The sequence below is a fragment of the Nicotiana tabacum genome, chromosome 8, assembly GCF_000715075.1.
Source record: "Nicotiana tabacum cultivar K326 chromosome 8, ASM71507v2, whole genome shotgun sequence".
Lineage (NCBI taxonomy): Eukaryota > Viridiplantae > Streptophyta > Magnoliopsida > Solanales > Solanaceae > Nicotiana > Nicotiana tabacum.
The window spans coordinates 155997079-156024747 of record NC_134087.1 but is presented as its reverse complement, the minus strand read 5'-3'; the positions used below and the strand labels follow the sequence as shown (position 1 = coordinate 156024747).

Here is a 27669-nt window from a genome sequence, read left to right as displayed (position 1 = left end):
TACGCCAAACTCCCCATACTCGCCACCTTCCTACTCAAGGCATCGACCACCACATTAGCCTTTTCCAGATGGTACAAGATAGTGATATCATAGTCCTTTAGCAGCTTCAACCATCTTTGTTGCCTCAAATTGAGATTCTTCTGCTTGAAGAAGTGCTAGAGGCTACGATGATTAGTAAACACCTCACAAGACACACCATGCAAATAATGCCTCCAAATCTTCAACGCGTGAACAATGGCAGCCAACTCTAGATCATGAACAGGGTAGTTCTTCTGATGGGGCTTCAACTGACGAGAAGTATAAGCAATAACTCTACCCTTCTGCATCAACACACACCCAATACCAACTCTCAAAGTGTCACAATACATTTTATATGAACCTGGAGGTGATGGAAAAACTAACACTGGAGCTGTGGTCAAGGTAGTCTTGAGCTTCTGAAAGCTTGCCTCACACTCATCCGACCACCTAAATGGAGCACCCTTTTGAGTCAATTTGGTCAAGGGTGATGCAATAGATGAAAATCCCTGAACGAACCGATGGTAATAACCTGCCAATCCAAGAAAGCTGCGAATCTCTGTGGTTGAGGACAGTCTAGGCCAACTCTGAACCGCCTCTATCTTCTTCGGATCAACCAAACTACGTGCCCCAGGAAAGCCACGGAACTGATCCAAAACTCACATTTGGAGAACTTTGCATAAAGTTTCTCCTCCTTTAATCTCTACAACACAACTCTCAAATGCTCCGCGTGCTCCTTATGGCTACACGAGTACACTAGATTATCATCAATGAAAACAATCATGAACTAGTCGAGATATGGCTGAAACACATTGTTCATCGAATGCATGAATGTTTTTAGGGCATTGGTCAGCCCAAAAGACATCACAAGGAACTCATTTATCGGGTCCTGAAAGTTGTCTTAAGAATATCCAAGTCCCTGATCTTTAACTGGTGATACCCTAAATGGAGATCAATCTTGGAGAACACTCTCACTCCCTGAAGCTGGTCAAATAGATCATCAATACGAGGAAAAGGATACTTGTTCTTGACTGTAACTTTGTTCAACTGCTTGTAATCAATGCACATCCTCATCGTGCTATCTTTCTTCTTCACAAATAGAACAGGTGCACCCCACGGCAACACATTAGGATGAATAAACCCCTTATCAAGGAGTTCCTGAAGCTGCTCCTTCAACTCTTTCAACTCTGGCGGTGCTATATGATACGGTAGAATAGAAATGGGCTAAGTGCCTGGCACCAAATCAATACCAAAGTCAATATCCCTGTCTGGTGGCATGCCCGGCAAGTCTGCAGAAAAAACATCAGGAAAATCCCTTACAACAGGAACAAAATCAATACTAGGAGTCTCTACACTGACATCCCTCACAAAGGCTAAGTATGAAAGACAACCTTTCCCAACCATCCGCTGGGCCTTCAAGAATGAAATCACCCTACTGGGGACAAAATCAGTCGAACCTCACCACTCAATACGTGGCACACCCGGCAAAGCCAACTTCATTGTCTTAGCATGACAGTCCAATATAGCATGACACAGAGATAGCCAATCCATGCCCAATATCACATCAAAGTCCACCATACAAAGCAATAATAGGTTCACTCAGGTCTCCATAACCCCAATAGTCTCCACACACAACCGGTATACACAATCCATAACTATATTATCGCCTATCGGAGTAGATACACGAACAGATGAAACAAAAGACTCATGGGGCGTATCTAGATTACGAGCAAAATATGGTGACACATATGAAAAAGTGGAACTAGTATCAAATAATACAGAGGCATCTCTGTGGCAGACTGGACAATACATATAATCACAGCATCTGAAGTAATAGCATCTGGTGTGGCTGGAAGTGCATAGAAATGGGCCTGACCACCATCTGATCGACCTCCCCTTCTGGGGTGACCCCTAGCCGACTGACCCCCACTCCTAGCTGCCTGAGCAGGTGGTGATGTAAATGGAACTGAAGTCGAGCATTAACCCCTCTGCTGAGGCGGACCTTCAAGAAGACGAGGACACTGCCTCCTTATATGCCCAAACTCTCCACACTCGTAACAACTCCCTGGTGCAGGGAATAGGGACTGAAGGGAACCAGTGGAGCACGGGATGAACTCTAGGCTGGTAGGGCACTGAGTGATGAATGGCCTTGATGTGAGCTATGAGAACCATGACCCAATGATGCCCCACGATGAACTGGGTGAGCTGACTGAGCATGTCTGAATAGATGGCCTCTACCGTGTTGAAACTGACCCCTCGAAGGAGCACCACCAAAACTACCAGATCCCCGAGCCCTCTTGGCCTCCCTCTCATATCGCTCATGGCGATGATTTGACTTAATCTCCTGAGCAATGTCAACAACCTCCTCAAAAGTAGCACCTGACACCCGCTCCCTGGTCATGAGAATCCAAAGATGATATATGAGGCCATCAACAAACCTCTTGATCCTCTCTCGATCTGTGGGAACCAACTAGACCGCATGACGAGCTAACTTAAAGAACTGCATCTTATATTGCATCACAATCAAATCACTCTGATGCAACTGCTCGAACTGCCTGCACAACTCCTTCCTGCGAGACTGTGGCGCATACTTCTCTAAAAAGAGAACGGAGAACTGCTGCCAGGTAAAGGACGCTGCATTAACAGGCCTACGTCTCTCATAAGCCTTGCACCAAGTAAAGGCAGCTCCAAAAAATTGAAAAGTAGTAAATGCTACACCACTGGTCTCTAGAATACCCGTTGTATAAAGAATCCTTTAACACTTGTCCAAGAAACCCTGGGCATCCTCGCCCTCTATAACACTGAAAGTTGAAAGCTGAAGTCTACCAAACCTCTCCAGTCAATGATGCTCATCGTTAGGCAAAACTGGTACCACATACTCCTGAGCTGGTGTAACCGGCTGGGCTGGAGGTGCCCTCGGTGTCTGAAGTCCCTGCACAACCCACTCAGGTATGTGAGCAACGGGAGTCTGAGTACCTCCTCTAGCCTGAGAAGTAGCTGCGGACGTAGTAACTGAGACCGCCTGAGCCAAGCCAGTGAGCACTGATAGAATCTGAGCTAGGGCCTCTTGAAGGCCTGGAATCATAATAGGCACAGTCGGTGCTTGAGCTGGTGCTGCTGGAGCATCCACAACAGGGACATGAAAATGAACTGGGGCAGCTGGTGGATTTGCAGGTGCTGCCCTAGATGTTGTGCGGGCTATACCCCTGTCCCTACCACGGCCTCGACCGCGTCCTCGGCCTCTAGTGGCCCCAACTGGTGGTACTGGTGGTCGTCTGTCCTGACTGGTAGCACGTGTCCTCACCATCTATGAGAGAATAGAATAACAGAAGTTTAGTAATAGAATCAACAGATCGCATGACAGGAATTTCAAGAATGTGAAGTTTTTCCTAAAGGTTCTGCAGCCTCCCGAGGATAAATACAGATGTCTTCATACCGATCTGCGAGACTCTACTAAACCAGCTCATGACTCGCGAGACCTATGTAACTTGGGATCTGATACCAACTTGTCACGACACCAAATACCCCGGTCGTGATGGCGCCTATCACAGTACTAGGCAAGCCAAACCAACATTTACCACATCGAATTCCTTTAATAAAATCATTCTTTAAAAACCAATTAAGTCTCAAAGCTTTCATAAGAAAAATTAAAGATCAACATAAATATGTGGAAAATAGAATGAAATACACTAACACAACCCAACAATCTGGTGTCACTAGTCATGAGCCTCTAAATACAACCAAAACACTATCTAGATAGTACAATATGAGTCTGAAATACAAAACACTATGATAGGAAGGAGGAAGGCAAGGCTGCGAATGTCGTGCAACTACCTTGTGATCCCCGATGAAACTCTTAGAGTGCTGGAAGCTCTCACTCTGATGCTCGGGCACCTGGATCTGCACACAAGATGCAGGGAGTAACATGAGTACGCCAACTCAGTAAGTAACTAAAATAAATAAGGTCTGAGTGTAGTGACGAGCAATTTAAAACCATATAAGAGTTTTCAACAAAAATATCAAGTCAAAATCAGCAGTGCCATGGTCAGTTATCTCGTAAAACTTCAGTTTCAATTAAAATACTTTGAAATCATTTATTCAACATTTTTCAACAGAGGCTCAGTGTAAAAAAGAAGAGTGAAAGCAGCAAAATATCATAAACGGGCCCCTCGGGCAAGGTATCACTCATAAGTATAGCCTCTCGGGCAAGCCTCCCAGTCACTCGTGACTCAGCTCTCGTCAAATAATACTAACACTCAGCACTCCGGCTCAATAATATATCATAATAATAATAATCATAATAACCACTGCGGCGTGTAGCCCAATCCATAGTTTATAGTCGACTACGCTCACTAGGGGTGTACAGACTCCGGAGGGGCTCCTATAGCCCAAGTACCATATCGTTGTGGTGCGCAGCCCGATCCAATATATATATCGTTGTGGCATACAGCCCGATCCATATAAGTATCATTGCAGCGTGTAGCCCGATCCATAATATATATATATATATATATATATATATATATATATATATATATATATATATATATATATATATATATATATATATATATAATCCTCACCATTAGGTCCTCAACCTCTCTCAGTCATTAACCACACAACCACTCGGGCATATCAGTGGAAATCAGGGAACTTAGCCCAAACAGTTTTCATATATTATGAAGTAGAGTGATGAAACCGGATTTAAACAATAAAAAGGTAAAACATGACTGAGGATATGCTTTCGAAATAAATAGAGTGAGAAAAGTAGTAAAAATACCCCTTAGGGTCTAAACAGGTGGCACAAGGCCCCAAATATGGCGTACAACCCAAAATAAAGTATCAAATCTAAAATACGGGATATCATAAGATTTCAAATAAAATACGCGGCTTAATAGCCGCTACGGGATGGACCAAGTCACAAATCCCTACCGGTGCACGCCCACACGCTCATCACCTAGCATGTGCGCCACCTCATTTATCAAAACAATACGAATTACTGGGGTTTCATACACTCAGGTCCAGATTTACAATGGTTACTTACCTCAAACCGGATGAAATACTACTCCGCGATGCCCTTGCCTCTTGACTCGGCCTCAACTCGTGTCGAATCTATCCAAATCAGAATCATAAAATCAATATATGTTAAGGGAACGAAGCCCATGAGAAAATAATCAAATTATATCAAAATTCCGAAATTGGTCCAACCCGACCCCCAGGCCCATGTCTCAAAATTCGATAAAAGTCACGTCAATAGAATCCTTATCCTCCCATGAGTCCATACATACCAAGAAAATCAAAATCCGACCACAAACGACCCCTCAAATCCTCAATTCAAAGTCTCCAATTTCAAGCCCTAACTCCAAAATTTTTGGCTTCAAATCCCACTAATTTCATGTTTAAACAAGTAACAATCAACATAGGATCGGATTTTAGGTTCAATAATCTTACCTCAAAGAAGTTCTCTTGAGTTCCCCCTTCAATCTCCCCCAAGAAGCTCCAAAACCGACTCAAAAATGGGTAACTATGGCCAAAAATTGCGAAAATGGCCTTTTAAACATTCTGCCCAGCGATTTAAAATTCCTTAATCGCGATCGTGGAAATGTCTCGCGATCATGAAGCACAAAACTGACTGCCCTCATTTTAACCCTATGTGATCGCATACAAACTCCATGCGATCGCATGGCACTTCCTTAGCTACCTTCCTTGATCGCTACCTCGCCCACGCGATCACGTAAAACAATCCTATACCCCTCTCACCAGCTCATCCATTCTACGCGAACGCGACCCTGGCCACGCGTTTGCAAATAACAATTTCACAGCCTACCGCGATCGCGCCCTGACCTATGTGATCGCATAGAACAATTTTCACCTCTGCCCCACAAAGCCTACGCGATCGCGAAGAACAAATGTCTGCAACAGACCTGAAGGAAACTCGGCAATTTTTCAAACATGAATTTGATCCGTGTAACCACCCGAAATTCACCTGTGGCCCTCGGGACCCCAACCAAACATACCAACATATCCCCTAACATCATTTTAAACTTGTTCCAATCTTAGGAACATTCAAAACAACATTAAAACACCAAATCATCATCGGATTCAAGCTTAAGAAATTCCAAAACTTCCGAATTTCGCTTTCGTTCAAAAACTCTATCAAACCTCATTTGATGACCTGAAATTTTGCACACACATCCCAAATGACACTATGGACCTACTCCAACTTCCGGAATTTCATTCCGACCCCTATATCAAAATCTCCCCAATCAACCGAAAAATGCCAAAATTTCAATTTCGCCAATTCAAGCCTAAATCTACTCCGGACCTCCAAAACTCATTCCGATCACGCTCATAAGTCCCAAATCACCTCCTGAAGCTATCTGAACCATTGGAATTCACATTCGAGCCCTTTTTCAAATAATTCAATATCCAGTTGACTTTTCCAATCTAAGCTTACTCAAAAGAGACAAAGTGTCTCATTCCTTTCCAAAAGCTCTCCGAACTCGAACCAACCAACCCGATATCACATAATACAGCTGAACAAGACAATAAGAAGCAGAAATGGGGAAAATGGAGTGGTAACTCATGAAACGACCGGCCAGGTCGTTACATCCCCCCTCTTAAACAAACGTTCGTCCTCGAACGAGTCAAGAAACATACTTGAAGCCTCAAATAGGTGAGGATATCTGCTCCGCATCTCCTAGGTAGCCTCCTCCACGGGCCAACCTCTCCACTGCACTTTCACTGAAGCTATATCCTTTGACCTCAACTTTTGAACCTGGCGTTCCAAAATGGCTACTGGCTCCACATCATAAGTCAAATCGTCATCTAACTGAACCCTGCTGAAATCTAAAACATGAGATGGATCGCCAATATACTTCCAGAGCATAGAAACATAAAATACCGGATGCACACTCGATAAGCTGGGTGGCAAAGCAAGCTCATAAGCCACCTCCCCAATCCTCCGAAGCACCTCAAAAGGCCCAATGAACCGAGGACTCAATTTACCCTTCTTCCCAAATCTCATAACACCCTTCATGGGTGAAACCTTTAGTAGAACCTTCTCCCCAACCATGTAAGACACATCTTGAACCTTCCTGTCAGCATAACTCTTTTGTCTTGACTGCGCTGTACGAAGCCGCTCTTGAATCACCTTCACCAAGTCTGTACCCAAAAGTCCATCCTGGCTCAAACCAACCAACCAGGGATCTACAATGCCTCCCATATAAAGCCTCGTATGGAGCCATCTAAATACTTGACTGATAACTGTTGCTGTAAGTAAACTCCGCGAGCGGTAGAAACTGATCCCATGACCCTCCAAAATCAATGACACAAGCGCGCAACATGTCCTCCAATATTTTAATAGTGCGCTCGTACTGCCCTTCCGTTTGAGGGTGAAAAGTTGTGCTCAACTCAACCTGAGTACCTAACTCTCTCTGCACGGCTCTCCAAAACTGCGAAGAATTGCAAAGTAAACTGAGTACCTCAATCTGAAATGATGGAAACCGAGACACCATGCAAATGAACAATCTCTCGGATGTAAATCTCTGCCAACAGCTTTGAAGAATAGGTAGTACACACAGGAATATAGTGTACGGACTTGGTCAGCCGATCCACAATCACCCAAATAGCATCGAACTTCTTGAAAGTCCGTGGGAGCCCAACTACAAAGTCCATGGTGATCCGCTCCCACTTCCACTATGGAATATCCATATGCTAAAGCAATCCACTCGGCCTCTGATGCTCATATTTCTCCTGGTGACAATTGAGACACCGAGCTACAAATCCCACAATATCCTTCTTCATCCTCCTCCACCAATAATACTGTCTCAGATCCTGATACATCTTTGCGGCACCCGGATGAATGGAATAACGCGAGCTATGGGCCTCTTCTAGAATTAAACCCCGAAGCCCATCCACATTAGGCACACATATCCGGCCCTGCATCCTCAATACCCAATCATCACCAATAGTCACATCTCTGGCATCGTCGTGCTGAGCTTTATCCTTAAGGAGAAGCAAATGATGATCATCATACTGGCGCTCTTTGATGCAATCAAATAAGGAAGACCGAGAAACCACACAAGCCAATACCCGACTGGGCTCCGAAATATCCAACCTCACGAACCGTTTGGCCAAGGTCTGAACATCAACTGTAAGAGGTCTCTCCCTAACAAGAATATACGCCAAACTCCCCATACTCACCGTCTTCTTACTCAAGGCATCAGCCACCACATTGGCCTTTCCCAGATGGTACAAAATAGTGATATCATAGTCCTTTAGCAGCTCCAACCATCTCTGTTGCCTCAAATTAAGATTCTTCTGCTTGAAGAAGTGATGGAGGCTACGATGATTAGTAAACACTTTACAAGACACACCATGCAAATAATGCCTCCAAATCTTTAACGCGTGAACAATGGTAGCCAACTCTAGATCATGAATAGGGTAGTTCTTCTCATGGGGCTTTAACTGACGAGAAGCATAAGCAATAACTCTACCCTCCTGCATCAACACACACCCAATACCAACTCTCAAAGCAGCACAATACACTCTATATGAACCTGAAGGTGATGGAAAAACTTACATTGGAGCTGTAGTTAAGGCAGTCTTAAGCTTCTGAAAGCTCGCCTCACACTCATCCTACAACCAGAATGGAGCACCTTGTTGAGTCAATTTGGTCAGGGGTGATGCTATAGATGAAAATACCTGAACGAGTCAACGGTAATAACCCACCAATATAAGAAAGCTGTGAATCTCTGTGATTGAGGACGGTCTAGGCCAACTCTGAACCGCCTCTTTCTTCTTCGGATCAACCTGAATATCCTTGCTAGAAACTATGTGCCCCAAGAAAGACACTGAACTGATCCAAAACTCACATTTGGAGAACTTTGCATAAAGTTTCTCCTCCCTTAATATCTACAACACAACTCTCAAATGTTCTGTTTGCTCCTTCTGGCTACGCGATTACACCAGAATATCATCAATGAAAACAATCACGAACTAGTCAAGATAGGGTTGAAACATGATGTTCATCAAATACATGAACGCTGCTGGGGTATTGGTCAGCCCAAAAGACATCACAAGGAACTCATAGTGACCATATCGGGTCCTGAAAACAGTCTTAAGAATATCCGAGTCCCTGGTCTTCAACTGGTGATACCCTGAACGGAGATTAATCTTGGAGAACACTCTCGCTCCCTGAAACTGGTCAAATCGATCATCAATACAAGGCAAAGAATATTTATTCTTGATTGTAACTTTGTTCAACTGCTTGTAATCAATGCACATCCTCATCTTGCCATCCTTCTTCTTCATAAATAGAATAGGTGCACCCCACGGCGACACACTAGGATGAATAAACCCCTTATCAAGGAGTTCCTAAAGCTGCTACTTCAACTCTTTCAACATCGTCGGTGCCATACGATACGGTGGAATAGAAATAGGCTGAGTGCACAGCATCAAATCAATACCAAAGTTAATATCCCTATCTGGTGGCATACCCGACAGATCTGTAGGAAAAATATTGGGAAAATCCCTCACAACAGGAACAGAACCAATACTAGGAGTCTCTGCACTGACATCCCTCACAAACATTAAGTATGAAAGACAACCTTTCCCAACCATCCGTTGGGCCTTCAAGAATGAAATCACCCTATTGGGGACAAAATCAGTCGAACCTCGCCACTCAATCTGTGGCATACCCGGAATAGCCCACATTACTGTATTACCATAATAGTCCAATATAGCACGACACAGAGATAGCCAATCCATGCCCAATATCATATCAAAGTCCGCCATACAAAACAATAATAGATCCACTCGGGTCTCCAGACCCCCAATAGTCACCACACACGACTGGTATACACGGTCCACAAGTATAGTATCGCCCATTGGAGTAGATACACGAATAGATGAAACAAGAGACTCACGGAGCATATCCAGATAACGAGCAAAATATGATGACACATATGAAAAAGTGGAACCATGATCAAATAATACAAAGGCATCTCTGTGGCAGACTGAGACAATACCTATAATCACAGCATCTGAAGCAATAGCATCTGGTCTGACTAGAAGTGCATAGAAACGGGCCTGACCACCACCTGATCGACCTTCCTCTCTAGGGATACCCCTAGTCGACTAAATCCCACCCCTAGCTGCCTGAGCGGGTGGTGAAGTACTTGGAGCTGAAGTTGAGGGTTGACCCCTCTACTGAGGCGGACCCTCAAGAAGACGAGTACATTGCCTCCTCATATGCCCAAACTCTCCACACTCGTAACAACTCCCTGGTGTAGGGAACAGGGATTGAAGGGAACCAGTGGAGCACGGGATGAACTCTAGGCTGGTAGGGCACTAAGTGATGAATGGCCTTGATGTGAGCTATGAGAACCATGACCCGATGACGCCCCATGATGAACTGGGTGAGCTGACTGAGCATGTTTGAATAGACGGCCTCTACCATGTTGAAACTGACCCCTCGAAAGAGCACCACCAAAACTACCAGATCCCCTAGGCCTCTTGGCCTCCCTCTCATCTCACTCCTGGCGACGAACTAACTTATTCTCCTGAGCAATGTCAACAACCTCGTCAAAAGTAGCACCTGACACCCTTTCCCTAGTCATGAGAATCCGAAGCTGATATATGAGGCCATCAACGAACCTCCTGATCCTCTCTCGATTTGTGGGAACCAACCAGACCATATGGCAAGCTAACTCAGAGAACTGCATCTTATACTGCGTCACTATCAAACTACCCTGACGCAACTGCTCGAACTGCCGGCGCAGCTCCTCCCTACGAGATTGTGGCACATACTTCTCAAAAAAGAGAATGGAGAACTGTTGCCAGGTAAAGGGCATAGCATCAACAGGCCAACGCCTCTCATAAGCCTCGCACCAAGTAAAGGCAGCTCCAAAAAATTGAAAAGTAGTAAATGCTACACCATTGGTCTCTAGAATATCCATTGTACGAAGAATCCTCTAACACTTTTCCAAGAAACCCTGGGCATCCTCGCCCTCTATACCACTAAAAGTCGGAGGCTGAAGTCTACCAAACCTCTCCAGTCGACACTGCTCGTTACCAGGCATAACTGGTACCACATACTCCTGAGCTGGTGCAATCGGCTGGGCTGGAGGTGCCCCTATATTAAAATCTCCCCTATCAACCGGAAAATGCCAAAATTCCAATTTTTCCAATTCAAGCCTAAATCTACTCCGGACCTCCAAACCCCATTCTGATCATGCTCCTAAGTCCCAAATCACCTCTCGAAGTTATCCGAACCATCGGAATTCACATCCGAGTCCTTTTTCACATAAGTCAACATCCGGTTGACTATTTCAATCTAAGCTTACTCAAAAGAGACTAAGTGTCTCATTCCTATCCAAAACTTCTTCGAACTCAAACCAACCAACCTGATATCATATAATACAGCTGAACAAGGCAATAAGAAGCAAAAATGGGGAAAACGGAGCGGTAACTCATGAAACGACCGGTCGGGTCATTACAAACACGAATGTGATCCACCCTAGCCGATGACATACCCCTCTACAATAATTGTGATGAGTAGATAAATCTGACCCGATCCAGAACACACATCCTTTTAGACCTACTAGTAGCCTCCAAATCCGTTCTGATCCTTCCGAAGTAGGTAGATAGCCTCCGAAAAGCCCACAATAACATATCAATAATGCATACCGTCAGCTGTCAACCTCTTAACATACCTTCACCATTCACAACCATGGAAAATCTGCCTCGAGAACCCTCTTAGTCTTCAAATTCCTAGAATACAAGAATCTCCATATCTAATCACAACTACACTACACAAATAACTAACACATTCCTCCCATACGGTTAGCCCACAAGAAGTACTTCTATAATGCTTTCGTGCCACAAAGCAAAATCTGGACATCAGTAGTTGATCAACCAGGTGATTATCGTAATACCAGTCAGGCATCCGCAAGTCGAAAAATAGTGTGCCTTCTAAAGTGCGCACCCTTCTTAGGTGATATCAATAATAACATTCTTCTAAACATCTAAAATGGTCCATGTTTTCTAGAACTCGTGACCTCATCCAGGCAAAAATCATAACACGCAACATGTTCCTTATGCCGCCAGTAGACATCTAACTCAAGATGTGGTTGACACTATCAAGAACTCTTCGAGGCTAGTCCACACATCACCAAGCCATTAGAACTAAAGTTCCCCAACTCAATCAAGTCATGCAATCTGTCAAACCCAAGAGTATTTCCATATAACACTGGTGAAGCATTACCACACCAAAAGACCATTTACCTTTGTTGCTATGCTGACCCATTTCTTCTAATCCTCCTCGACGTGTCTTCAGATCAACACTTTCACTTATTGCTACACAATGATCCTAAGTCAAAGCTCGCTACGAAAAACCCTAGCACGAATCACATCGTCCGAAACCTCTAAACTAATGTATTTCCTCTTGAGCACCCAACAATGCAGCAACCTAGATACCCACTCTAAAGAGACCTTATGTGAATATAAAGATGTTTATCTAACCTCTCTAATACAGGAATGTTGATTTAGCAATGATACAAATATACCACAAGCTCTAGCACCAATCCTATGAAAATCTCAGATCTTAGTCATGTACAGTTCTGGGGAACCCCTTAACACTGCATATATACCTTAGACCCAAGACTGATATGACACTTGCCCATGCAATTTGATCGTCGATAGTAGACTCCCCTACTTGGCGCGGAGTCATGGGGCACAATATCCGATGATCCATATTACCTACCTTCATAATCTTGTACAACACCAATCAGATACACGACCTGGTTGCATCCCACACTTGAACAACAGAAGATCTACCAACACGTCTGCGTCCTTAGTCTGGACAATACCTCGAGACAATGATCGAGCATATATGACCCCTTGTAGCCCATTTGCAGCATTACAAACTGCCGGAGCATAGCTGATACCGAGCACGTAATATCATATACAAGTGGATGTAAAGGGATATAAGATATATGCTTCAAGCTGAATCAATGTCGCACGATAAGGAATGAAAGGAGTGGTTCCTAATAGTTCCGTAGCCTCTCAAAGATAATTACAGACGTCTCCGTACCTATCTGTAAGACTCTACTAAACTTACTTATGACTCGTAGCACCTATGAACCTAGAGCTCTGATACTAACTTGTCACGACCCCAATTTCCCACCTTAGGATGTCGTGATAGCACCTAGTCCCTAAGACTATGTAAGCCTTACATATGTTGATTATTACTGAAAATTAACTACTTAACTGTAATACATTAAATAATAACTGATACAACATAACTGAGCCAACGTCGATCATACAATCCCAAAACTGGTAGAACAGAGTCATAAGCACTACTAAAACACAATAGAATTTCTAAACATAATACTGCTTTGAATTATAATTTTACAGTAGCGTAATGAAGTAAAATGGTGACATTGAGGTCTACGAATGTCAGGTGGGTATACCTTGAAGTCTCCCACCACGCAGATGCAACTCACAACAACACAATCAGAATACCTAAATCTGCACAAAAATGAGCAGAAGCATAACATGAATACACCACAACGGTACCCAATAAGTATCAAGCCTAACATTCGTAGAGTAGTGACGAGGTCAGGTCAAGACACCTACTAGACATAGACCAATTCAAATATACATAAGCTAACAATGGAAAAAATATCAAATATAAGACCAACAACGGAGAAATTATTGATTTACAACCAACAATAAAGTAATAGAAATATAAATGGCAGCAAGTAGTAAACGAGTAATAAAGAAACAACATAATCAGAACACCGATGAGATGTAAATGAACTCAAATAAAGAAAAATGGATGACAACTCAAATAATCAAATCGCTCCTGATGCATGGACCATAATTTTCAAATCTTACATATTTGGCACCTCGTGCCCACAATAACAATCACCTTCACACAGCAAAGCCCATGTGCTACCATGTACTTTGCAACTGTGAAAAATATTAATTTAGATGAACGAAAAATATATTTAAATACCATAAAACATAATAACAATCTTGAATAAAATAAGGTGTTATATGAAATAATGAGTTTATTTTAGAAACTAAGTAAAGAAAAATAATATACAATTTGTATGAAACAGAGTATAATATGGGTTTAGTTTAGAAATTAATAAAATTGAGTAAGGGTATCATTTTTAAACAAATAAAACATAAGTTAAATTAACGAATTAAATATAGAATTTGTTAAGGAAAAACATGCTAACAATTTTAAGTAAGGTAAACATCTAACAGGGTGATGAGTATAATTTGAGAAATCAATTATAGTGAAAGTGCGATAATCATTTAGAATAATAAAGCACCGAGTGATATAACGAGTTCTATCTTAAGAGGCGCATAGAATAAAATATGTTAATAATTCTTTTATTTAAACCATTATGTTACCAACAACTCAAGATAATATGATATAATGACTCCACGTAAGTAAATAATTATAACAGGGAAAGAAACAGGAAATGAAAGTAAAGCAGTTAGTTTATGTAAATAAATTCAAACCTCACTATCGGAAAGCCCAGAATAACAAATCTCATAATCTCATATAAAAATGTTAAAACTAACACAACAACAATAACCAGTACAACACACAAAATTCGTTGTGGCGCGCAACCTTGATCCCACCATAACATCATTTATCAATATCAAGTGCAACATAAACAATCTGTTGTGGCGTGCAACCCGATCCCACTATATCATCATTAATCAACTTCATAATCCTCCCTTACTCCACCATATATCATTTATCAATATCAATTATTATGTGCACAAATTGTTGTAGCGCGCAACCCGATTCCATCATATCATCATTAATCAATATCATAATCATCCCTTATTCCACCATATTATCATTTATCAATATCAATTATTACATACACAAACCGTTGCGATACCCAACCTGATCCCACCATATCATTATTTATCAATATCATAATCCTCCTTTATTTTATCAATTTCTGTTGCGGTGCGCAACCGGATCCACAAACAATTTCAATTAACATAAACAATCCAATAACTCAATTTATAAGAATTTCTATAATCAAAGGGCATGAGTGCACAACAATAAAAGTACCACGTAATAATCTAAGGAAAGCAACAATTATTACAAAAATAACAGGACAAGTAAAGCGCGTGACAATTAAGGTGTGCAAGTAAAACAGTTTAGGCAAGTAGCAAATAAGCACGAAGTCATGGAAGGGACGAACAATTCAATATTTCCACAACAAATAGCCATGGATCAACTACAATGTGTATAAAAATTTCAATAATAACAAAATAATGGGAATCCTCAACAAGGACAAGTATCTCAAAAATTAATAATTCCGCCTCAATGTGGTCGCGGCTATTACAATTTCAACATCAATAACTCAACAAGATGATATTCCACGAAATAACAACTTCAATTAAAAGTTATTCAACAATTAAGAGGTAACAAGACAATAAGGAAGGTAATAACTTCAACTAAAACATATAAGAGCAAAACAACAAGTACGAGGTAGAACAAGTGCTAACAATGTCAAATAGAGCATGTAAGAGTAAATTAACAATGAGAGATATAGCATGTTATGACAATTCTATTAAAGGCATGGAAAGAATCTTAACCAGTCAACAATGACATATAGCCCGTTTACCCACTCGTCACCTTGCGTACACAACTTTCACATAACACAAATAGCACTAGTTGGGTCCCATATCTCCCGAAATACTCCTCCAAAATTCGCCAAATTTGAGTATGTTGTTCTCCTAATATAGGAGAACAAGACCCCAAAATAATCGGGAAATTAATGGCTCTAACTCATTTTTAATTTTTAAAATTTAAGACATAACCCTATGTCCTGATTTAAAGAATTATGTGGGTTTTCAATTAGAGTCATGGATTAAAGCATAAACCAAGGAATGAATCAAAGGGAAATACTTAGGTTATGGTTTAGAACTTACCCCATAGAAGAAACTTGAAGAACATCCTTGAATTCTTCCAATCCCAAACATTCAAGATGAGAAAAACTCCAACAACATTAATAGCCAAAAATGCCTAGTTATTCTGCCTCGTTTCTTATGCCAAATAATCCTAAAGCTCTCTTTTGAAGACTACAATGGATTCCTCGTAAAATTGCAGTCAAGTCAGGCTTTTGAATCACTCCATTTGAACTTATAATGAAGCAGATATGTTGGTTTCAGTATTTGGAATAGTGCAAATTTTTAAATACAAACTCAGTGGCAATTGCGTAATTAATCTGAAAAATCTAGCAACCCAATTCATAGTAAAATGGAAATAAAGTCCTTATACGATGTCGAAACTTGATGATTTCAGTTGATATTATTCCAAAATTACGATACGGATATAATAATTTAGTCAAAATACGAATCTATGGTTGTTTGCTCAATATGGTAACTTTTATGCTCAAATCAACGTTGAAATTGAAAACAATCGCCATACAACTCAAACGTATTCAAAACTAATCGGAATTTAACTAAACTTTGTGGATAAGTCCAATCATCATACAAACTTATTGGAATGATTAAAACCCGATTCCGAGTTCGTTTACCCCAAAAGTTAAATCTTGGTCAACTCCTCCAACTTAAAGCTTCTAAAACAAGAATCATTCTTCCAAACAATCCCGAACCGTTCAAAAACCGAAACCAACCATACACGCAAGTCATAATACATAATATGAAGCTACTAAAAGTCTCAAACCACTGAATGGAACGCTAAAGCTCAAAACGACCAGTCGGGTCATTACATTCTCCCCCACATAAATATATATGTTATACACATTTGATACGTATGTGATACATAAATGATACATAGTGTGGCACATATCATCTTTTTTTATGTTCATCTTTTACTTCGAATTCAACTCAAACAACCTCAAAATTCTACTAAATCATTATAAAAATGAGATTCAAACTTCTTAAGATGTACCCAATCTATTACAATAACACTCACTCAAAAGAAAGCAAAAATTTAAATTTTTTGCTACAAATAACTAATTGTCTAGTATTGGTAATATTTTATGAATTGGTTAATTTTCATACTAACTTACTTATAGGCTGATATAACTGGTAATTTCCCATATTATAACACTACTAAGGTACAGAAAACTATTGATGGTTCAATTTCTTAAACATTTGTAACAAAGTTGTTGTTGTAGAGAAATATGTCTCTTACTAAGCAATGACGATATGATTATCTACTTTCAAGAAGATTCTTAATAAAACTTTTAGCAAACTAAATTTGCAAAACCAAACACTAAACTATAAACTTACCAATTTGTTATGAAGAAGAAACATAACCAGTATTCTTATATTCAAGAAGAAATCGTTCACGACCTGGAAACCAATAATTTCAGCCCATTATTTGATTATGGCATCACAATTAATTAAAAAAATATTAGGTGATAATTTCGTTAAGAGCCTAGAAGGTATTTAATTTTTTTATTTGATTTAGGAATAAAATAGCTTCTATAAAGGAATCTTAGTAGTTTAGTTGGTTGGCGACCTAAACTTTCACCTTATTAGTGAGGGTTCTATTCCCCACCTTATAATCCTCTCTCTTATTTCTATTTCCCTACCCATAAAAGTTAGCTTCTATAAACGTATTACCATGGCCCTAGCATTGGCTGCCTCACCAAGTTTAGCCACAACTTGTGAAAGTACTCCAAATGCAATGCCAATACTCTTCATAAACTTAAAGGCATCGTGCAAACATGTCACGACCCAATTTAGGATCGTGACCGGCGCTCAGGAGCAATTGCTCCCAAGTAAGCCTCATCGGTATTTTACGGAAAATCGGATAGAGTTTCCCCTGTTTTTTGGACTATCCCAAAAATTTCCATGTCTCAAATCAACAACCAAACATCCTAATATCATACCAAATAATCGATAACTTATCAATCAACGAAAATGAGTCTCCGCCATTACTAATCAACCCACTAACAACGAGAAATACTAATTTATCTCCAACTTTGATAAAAAGAACGATACTCAATATAAGACTATAATAATAAAATAATACTCATGACACTACAAGAATGACTATGGAGAGACTATAATAATTCAAAGAAAAGACCATAACAATAAATTAAATCTCCGCCCACGCGAACAAGTGCGAGGCTCACCAAGAACTATCAACCTGTGCGCTCTAATTAACAAAATCCTCGCCTGCGTCAACTACTGTCTCTGTAAAAAAAATTAGCGGGGAATGAGTCGCTAGCTCAGTGAGTAATAACACTTAACCACAACCATTTTTATTGGGGACAAGTCAGAAAGCATGCTAGTATCTCAAACAGAAAATAACATAAAAATGCCCTTTTAGAAACAATAATTAATTTTCAGTCTCATCATGTTTTTCTTGTAGTATAATACAATTAACAATTCAGTAATAAACTCGGTAACCACTGTATAATATCAATATTCACATTTTGGGAGGTTTCAATAAATGGATCATGTACTCGGTATAAATGTGGACTTATTCGCAAGAAGTCAAATATAACGGTAGTCCCTACTCGAGGAAAATCGGTAACGGTAAGCTAGTTCTGTCTTCCCACTAGCGAGGGCTGTAACGGTAATCAGTAATTACAAAGTACACCAGGTCTAACGAACTCGCCGTTAGCTACGGGATCCTTCAATGTCTACTACCATTTATACTTGTCTCTGTAATCCGTATATACTCGTAGAAAATATTGTAAAACAATATAGCCATTTCAGTTCTTATCAAATCATATAATTTCATTTCGATAATAGTAAATTCAAGTAACGATAAAACAGATTTAGTGACAATGGAAATATTCAAAACCACGGTAATCATCTCAAATAATTAATTCATTATCATATCGAGTAAAAGACTTGTCCCACATGCAACTCTAAATAATAGATAATATATTCTTATTAAAATCATGTGTAAATCATGCAAATTATGAAAACACAAAATGCGGTAAGATTACTACTCGCAGTACTCGTGCCAAAATACCAAATGCTTCACCTCGAACAATTCATACAAATTCCTCCAATCAATATATAATTACATAATATCGATCTCATGCTAATTGCCTCATTTAGGCTAAATCCATCACTAATTTAGAATACTCAATCATCGGGGCTCATGTTTGAGTCTTAGTTTGTGAATTTATATTTAATCATAGAACTAGTCCATAATATTGAATTTTTTTGTACTACATGAAATGGCATAGATTCAGTGAAATAATTCAACAGATGAGAAGAAGAAGGTTAACCTCTTGAGTCGAAGGAGAACTTTAATACTTTCAATTTCAACTCACACTTCTTCCTAAGACCTTTGCCCAAAGCTTTCTTCTTCTTCTCTTTTCTTTTTTCTTCTCTTTCTTTCCTTCTCTGGTTTCATTCATTTTTTTTTTCCGTTTCTGAAGCTTCTACTTCGTCCCCTTCCCTAACTCTTTTTAAAAGTTTGGGGCATATGTGTTGTTATGGGCTTCCGCCCTTTTGGTTTCAATTCTTAAACTTTTTTTTTGTTTATTTAGTTAGTTGTGTTTTTTTTCTTTTCTTTTTCTTCTAACTTAAATTATTTACTAAATACCCCATATGTCCTCATTTAAAATATTGGGGGTATTACATCCTCCCCACCTTATGAAATTCGATCCCCGAATTTAACTCAAGTACATACCTGTAGACTGAAACAAATAGGGATACTTCGCTTGCATATCTTTTTCTACCTCCCAAGTAGTTTCTTCAACGGTATGATTTCTCTATAAAACATTAACGAACACAATTTATTTTGACTGTAGCTTTCTTACTTGTCTATCAACAATTGCCATCGGCTCCTCCTCATAAGACAACTTCTCATCAAGCGGTATAGTTGGTGCTTCAAGCACCTGAGATGAGTATGATATACATTTTCTTAGCATTGAGACATGAAACACTGGATGAATAAAGGACAACTCAGGAGGAAGTTCCAAATGATAAGCCACAACTCCCACTCGATCTAGTATCTCATACGGTCCTATAAACTTGGGGCTCAGCTTGCCTCTTTTCCCAAACTGCATCACACCTTTCATAGGAGAGACTTGTATGAACACTTTGTCTCCAATTGTGAACACTAAATATCTTCTTCTCTTATTAGCATAAGACTTTTGACTGCTTTGAGTTGTAAGCAATCTCTGTCTGATCAACTGGACTTTGTCCATAGCTTCTTGTACTAAGTCAGGTCCCAATAAGTTAGTCTCACCAGCTTCAAACCATCTGATATGAGAACGACATCTTCTACCATACAATGCTTCGTACGGTGCCATTTGAATATTGGACAGGAAGCTATTGTTGCAAGCAAATTCAGCTAAAGGTAGATAAGCATCCTAACTACCTCCAAACTCAAGAATGCAACCTCTCAACATATCCTCCAAGATCTGTATAGTATGTCCAGGCTGACCGTCTGTCTGTGGATGAAATGCAATACTAAGATATACTCGTGTACCCAATACTTCTTCAAAAGATTTCCAAAAGTGTGAAGTGAATTGTGATCCTCTATCAGAGATGATGGATACTGGAACTTCGTGAAGTCGGAAAATTTCGTTCATAAATATCTGTGCGTACCTCACTCCACTATATGTAGTCTTCACTTGCAAAAAGTGTGTTGATTTCGTCAGTCGATCTACAACCACTCATACAGAGTCATAACCTCTAAGGGTTCGTGGTAGCCCGGTGATAAAATCCATAGTAATTCTTTCCCATTACCACTCTGGAATATCAATTTGTTGTAGTAGTCCCACGGATCGCTGATGCTCAGCCTTAACCTGCTGACAAGTCAAACAACTAGAAACAAAGTTAGCAACATCTTTCTTCGTACCTTCCCACCAATAGAATTGCTTTAGGTCAAGATACATTTTTGTGGATCCAGGATGTATAGTATATCTAGTGTTGAGCTTCTTTAAGAATAGCATGCCTCAACCCATCTACGTCTGGGACACATAACCTGTCACCCATTCGAAGAACACCATCACTATCAACAATCATATCCTTGCTTTTACCAGCTAAGGCCTCATCTCTGTATTTGCAAAATCGCTCATCCTCATATTGGGTGGCCTTAATGCATTCAACTAATGAAGACTTAGCCTGAGCACAAGCCAACAATGCCTCTGAATTTCTGATACTAAATCTAATACCTATATCTTCTAGTCTTTGAATATCTTTGACCAAGAGCCTCTTTGCAGGAGCTATATGTGCCAAACTCCCCATAGATTTTCCGCTCAATGCATCAGCCACTGCATTGGCTTTTCTAGGATGATACAAAATAGAACAATGATAGTCTTTGAGTAGTTCCATCCAATGACGTTGCTGAAGATTTAGATCTCTCTGCTGAAAGATATACTTCAGACTTTTATGGTCAGTATAAATCTCACAATTTTTGCCGTATAGATAATATCTCCAAATTTTTAGAGCAAATACCACTGCAGCCATCTCCAAATCATGTGTAGGATAGTTTTGCTCGTGCCTTTTCAATTGTCTAGAAGCATAAGCAATAACGCGACCATTTTGCATGAGAACACATCCTAATACTACCCTTGAGGAGTCATAGAACACCGTAAATCCTACGGAACCTGATGGTAAGGCTAATATTGGTGCAGTTGTCAAACATGTTTTGAGTTTTTGAAAGCTCTGTTCACATTCCTCCGTCTACTGAAACTTTGCATTTTTCTGTGTTAGCTTAGTCATTGGCACTGCTATTCTGGAGAAATCCTACACAAAACACCTGTAATAGCCTGCTAAGCCTAAAACGCTGCGAATCTCTATAGGAGAAGTAGGCCTAGGCCATTTCTGCATAGCTTTTGTCTTCTTAGGATCTACCATAATTCCATGTTTGGATACAACGTGCCCCATAAATGCTACCGAGTCTAGCCAAAATTCACACTTTGAGAACTTAGCAAAAGACGATGTTCTCGCAATGTTTGCAACACAGTCCTGAGATGGTCCTCGTGTTCTCCTTGGCTACGAGAATATATTAGGATATCATCAATAAATACTATTACAAATCTATCCAGAAATGACTTGAACACCATATTTATTAAATCCATGAATATAGTTGGAGCATTAGTCAGTCCGAAATGCATCACAAGAAACTCATAGTTCCCGTATCGAGTTCTGAAAGTAGTCTTAAAAATATCTTCATTTTGATTCTAAGTTGATGATAACTAGAACAGAGGTCAATCTTTGAAAAGTGGGCAGCTCCTTGTAACTGATAAAAACAGAGGTCAATCTTGTTCAACGGCCTGTAGTCAATGCACATTCTCAGGGATCCTTCTTTCTTCTTTACGAACAGTACTGGTACACCCCATGGTGATACATTAGGTCTAATAAAACCCTTATCTAACAAATATTGTAACTGTTGCTTTAGCTCCCTCAACTCTATTGGTGCCATTCAATATGGGGGTATCGATATGGGTTGTGTGTCAGGTAGCAAATCAATACCAAAGTCTATTTCTCTACTAGAGGAAATCCTGGTAAATCCTCGAGAAATACATCAAAAAATTCTCACACTACTGGTACATTTTCTATATTAATTGTTTCCTTTCTTGTGTCATTTACAACAGCTAAGAGACCCAAGCAACCTTTCTTAAGAAGTCGTTGAGCCATCATAAAAGATACAACTTTGCAAGTCTCTAGAACCTGACCCCCTTTAGAATAAAACTAGGTTCGTTTGGTATCTCAAACTTGACTATCTTTGCATGAAAATCGATGACAGCATAGCAAGAAGATAACCAATCCATTCCCATCAGCATGTCAAAGTCAATCATATTAAGTACAATAAGGTCAGCTAGAGTATCTCTACTCTCAACCCAAATCTGACAAGCACGATACAGTATTCAGCTAATAGAGACTCTCCAACAGGAGTAGCAACTAGAAAAGGATCATTCAATAGCTCAGGCTGTCTACCAAACCTCAAAGCAAAGTATGAGGACACATAGGAGTGAGTAGATCCCGGATCAATCAACGCAAGTGCATCAAATGAACAGATAGAAAGAATACATGTAACCACAACATTCGAGGCCTGAGAATCCTGTTTAGTAAATGCAAAAACTCTCGCTTAACCTCTACCAAAATTCCCTTATCCTTGATTCATAGTAGCACGGTCTCCAGCACCTCGACCTCTATTTCCTGTACCTGTAGCACTTGAAGTATTACGAGTAGTTTGAGTCGGTGCAGCTGACTAAAAAGAAGCCTGGTTGAAATTTCTCAGAGGCTGAGGGCAATCCCTCAAGTGATGTCTCAACTGGCCACACCGAAATCACTCTCTAGTTAGAACACGGCATTGGCCCAAATGTGATCTACCACAGGTCTGGCAGACTGAAGTAGTGACATGTGAAGACAAATGAACAGTACTGGTACATCCCATAGTGGCCCTGTCTATAATGTGGCCTATATGTGGACTGTGAAGACAAATGTGTCCCTGTTTGAGAATCCTGTTATTGTTGTCCCTAATTTCCTGCTCTTCAATTTTCACTACAATTGCCACTGAAAGACCTTCCTGTCTTGGCCTTCTTACGTAAATCACTAGCTGCATGCTCATCATATCCCTTGTTTTCAATCTTTCTAGCAAGGTCGACTACATTAGAGTAGGATAAAGTCTTCATCTGTGGGGCTACTGCAGTGTATAAACGACCAGCCAATCCAACAACAAACCTCTGAACTCAAGCTTCTTCGGTAGGCACTAAGTAAGGAGCATATATAGCCAGCTTACAAAACTTAGTGTTATATGTTGACACATCCATATCTGGAATCTGAACCAATCTCTCAAAGTCTCTAGCATATTTTTGTATCAGGCTGTCTAGAAGAAAATGATTCTTGAACAATTTAGTGAACTCGTCCCATGTTAGTGGTGCTGCTCTTGCTGGCCTTCTTAGCAATATAGTTTCATACCACGTGTTCGGCATATCCTCTAGTTTGTATGCTGCGAGCTCCACGGCTCTCTCACTAGAACATCCTAGAGCACATAATGCCTTGAGTGCCCCATCCAAGAAACTTTGAGGATCTGCTAAATTATTGGAACCTGTGAATTTTGGTGATTTCAATTTCAGGAACTCTTGTAGGGATACTTCCTTATTCCCGAAAGTCTGAGTCTATGCAGGTGCTTGTGTCGGTAAAGTAGTCTGAGGAGCTGAACTTCCACCCTGAGTAGGCACCAATGCCTCTAATCTTGATGGTCACTTTGTTCAACTGCTGATAGTAAATAAACATTCTCACAGGCCCATCCTTCTTCTTAACAAACAACACGGGCACACCCCACGACTAAAAACTAGGCCTGATAAACCCCTTATCCATCAACTCTTGCAACTGTTCCTTCAATTCCTTCAACTCCACTGGAGCCATGCATGCCCGGTGCCAAATTAATACCGAAATCAATGTCCATGTCAGGCGGCATGCCATGTAGGTCTATTGAAAACACATCTAGAAACTCTCTTCACTACTGGAACGAACTCAACAGTAGAAGTATCAACACTAACATCTCTAAAAAAAGCTAAATATGCCAAACATCTCTTCTCAACCATCCGTTGAGCCTTCAAAAATGAGATCACTCTACTAGGAGTGTATCCAAGAGAACCTTTCCAATCCAACCTCGGCAACACCGGTATCGCCAACATCATGGTCTTAGTGTGACAATCCAAAATAATATGGTATAGAGATAACCAATCCATACACAAGATCACATTAAAATCCACCATATCTAATAATAAGAAATTTGCCCTCGTCTCAAACCACAAATAATGACCATACATGACCGATAAATTAGATCCACCATAATAGAATTACTAATATTGGTAGGCACATACACAAGAGCATTAAGAGAACCACGAGGCATATCCAGACAAGAAGCAAATTATGATGACACATATGAATAAGTGGAAACAGGATCAAACAATACCAAAGCATCCTTGTGGCACACAAAAACAATACATGTAATCACTATATTAGAAGAAACAACCTCGATCCTCTCTGGGAAAGTATAGAATCTGGCTTGACCTCTACTAGACTGAGCTCCCCCTCTAGGACGACCACATCCTGGATGACCTTCATCCTGAGTTTGATAAGCGGGTGGTGTAGCAACCGGTGTGGGAACCATATTCTAACCTTCCTGCTACACTGGATCTGTACAAAAATGGGGGCAATACTTCTTGACATTACCCAACTCTCCACACTCATAGAAACCTCTGACTAGCAAAAACTACGGGGTCTGAATCAAACCTCGTGAACCAGAATAGCCACTAGAAGAACCGAGTACTGATGAACCTTGAATAGATGGAGTGCGATGAGAGCTTTGTGTTGGAAGTGCACTAAATAAAGACTACATAGAAGCTCCCCCGCTGGGTGGCAGTGAATGATACGCTGGCCTGCTAGACTAGCCTTCCCAAACTGACCACAACCTCTAGATGAAGCACCACTGAAACACCCTGAATATCAGGACCTCTTGTCCCTACCCTGCATCATCTCTCTGGTCTCAATGTGAATACGCTCAATATGATGCGCTATCTATGCAACCTGGTGAAATGGAGTCCTATCTCTACCTCTCTAGCCATACAAATATAAATACCATGATGAAGACCATCAATGAATCTCCTCACTCTCTCCTCATCAGTAGAAACCAAAAAAGCAGCATGACGGGACAACTCTACAAACCTCATCCCATACTCAGTAACTAACATTGGACCTTGCTAAAGGTACTCAAACTGCCTCCTCGGCTCCTCTCTCCTAGTGCAGGACACAAAATGCCCTAAAACCCTTGGAGAACTAAGCCCAAATTAGAGGAGGTGATCCTACTGGACGACCTATCTCATAAACCTGCCACCAATTCTTGGCTGGACCTTGTATCTAGAAGGGGGTGAAATTGACTCCATTGGACTCAACTAGTCCCAAGTTGCACGGAATGTCATGACAATGATCCAAGAATCCCTGAGCATCCGCTGAAGGTGTACAACTAAAGTGAGGAGAATGCAATTTGGTGAACTTATCTAACCTCTCAAACTTATCAACTGACATCGCGGGCCTATCCTTAGCTATATGGCAATAAAAGATTAAACTCATCTAGCTTGTATTATGGTAGAAATCGGATAACCACGAGCCATCTGCTCTGGGGTATGGGTAGTTGGAGTCTACGCTTTGCCCCTACCTGAGAAGTAATTGGTATAGTAGGAAATGCCCCGGCCTGATCCAAACTCTCAAACAACCCAAACATACGGACCAAAGCATCCTGAACAGCTGGTGAAAACAAATAGGCCCGAGGAACCTGAGTTGGTGCCTCCGGCTCATCAAAGTCTTGAACATGCTCCTCAATAGGAGCTACTTGTGGCTCCACTGCAGCTGTACATATAGGGGCTCTTGCTATGGCGCATGCTCCGCCCCTACCTTTGCCTCGACCCCGACCTCTCATGGACCTAGACTGCGGTATCGGGGCTGATGATCGTGTCTTCACCATCTCTAAGAGAATAAAAAAGCAACAATTCAGACTTATGGTAAGCAAATCTGCACAAAAATGAATGAAAGAAGTTGAGTTTCCTAACAGCGTTGTAGCCTCTCGAAGATAAGTACATACGTCTTTGTACCGATCCACAAAACTCTACTGGACTTGCTCATGACTCGTGAGACCTAAGCAACCTAGGGCTCTGATACCATATTGTCATGATTGACCAAAGTTGTGACGGCGCCAAACACTATTTGCTAGGCAAGCTAACATTCAATATATATAAATTAACTTCAACAATAATAAATAAAATTCTCAAAACGGAATATAATAAATAATTACAACAATATAGCACTACAAGTGAAACACCATCCCAGAACCTGGTTTCAACAAGTACATGAGTTCTACAGAGTGAATAAGTAAAAATGTCGTAATAACTATGCAATACTGTCTGAACTACATAAACTGTAATAACAAAAGTAAATGAAAGGACTCCAAGGCCTGCAGACGGAATAACAATGCTACCTGGAAATCACCAATGAGGACCAGGGCAACTCCCTAACAATGAGCTCTATCAGCAACACATGGATCCGCACTTAAAGTGCAGAGTATAGTAGGAGTACAACTAACCTCAAGTACTTAGTAAGTAGTAAGCCTAACCTCGGATTGAAGATAATAATGATATTGGCAAAGTCTGCTACCCACTTTCAACTATCAATAATAACAGAAACAGCATAATAGTAATAAAGGGAAAGCACCTCAAGAATAACAAGTTCAACTTACTCACGTAAACAAGAAATAGGCATGCTTTCCAATCAAATTAGCTAAGTCATCGATCTCATGATACAGACTTTCAATTAGCATGAGGAAGATACATCTTCATGCCTGCATGACAAGTAACAATGCCAAAATCAAAGAATCAATAGTGAAATCATCAAATAAGCATACTCTCAGCACTATACGGGTGCTTGGCATAAAGCCCTCACTAAGCACATACCAAGTGACTGCACTCACAGGGCCCAAAGACCACGGATTATCACCTGACTTCGGAGGGGTGGATCCTAGCCTAAGCGTTGATCGGATCAATAATCAATGATTATCATAACTCAGCCCAAATGGCCAGATGCACGCGTCACCTGAATATCATTACCACTCAGCCTAATAAGGGGCTTTAGCCTACGTGTTGTCATACCTCC

At 40.5% G+C, this 27669-nt stretch overlaps 1 protein-coding gene across 1 annotated transcript; it reads right to left on the bottom strand.

The window, feature by feature from the left end:
* Positions 1-18537: 18537 nt before the first annotated feature.
* On the bottom strand, positions 18538-20906 carry LOC142163365 (uncharacterized). The gene is made up of 4 exons (XM_075220641.1): positions 20758-20906; positions 19902-20337; positions 19694-19775; positions 18538-18611 (listed from the first exon to the last, which is right to left on the bottom strand). The coding sequence occupies exons 1-4, from the start codon at positions 20904-20906 to the stop codon at positions 18538-18540; spliced, it is 741 nt and encodes a 246-aa protein (XP_075076742.1).
* Positions 20907-27669: the final 6763 nt, after the last annotated feature.

What these genes read in the sequence shown, in the direction of transcription:
- LOC142163365 (XM_075220641.1), bottom strand. Translation starts at nt 20,906, where the DNA reads ATGTATCTTGACCTAAAGCAATTCTATTGGTGGGAAGGTACGAAGAAA. An exon ending in CAAATTGATATTCCAGAGTG is followed by an intron (nt 20,338 to 20,757) that starts GTAATGGGAAAG and finishes TTGCAACAATAG; the next exon opens with CTTCCTGTCCAATATTCAAA. An exon ending in GTATATCATACTCATCTCAG is followed by an intron (nt 19,776 to 19,901) that starts GTGCTTGAAGCA and finishes AATGTTTTATAG; the next exon opens with AGAAATCATACCGTTGAAGA.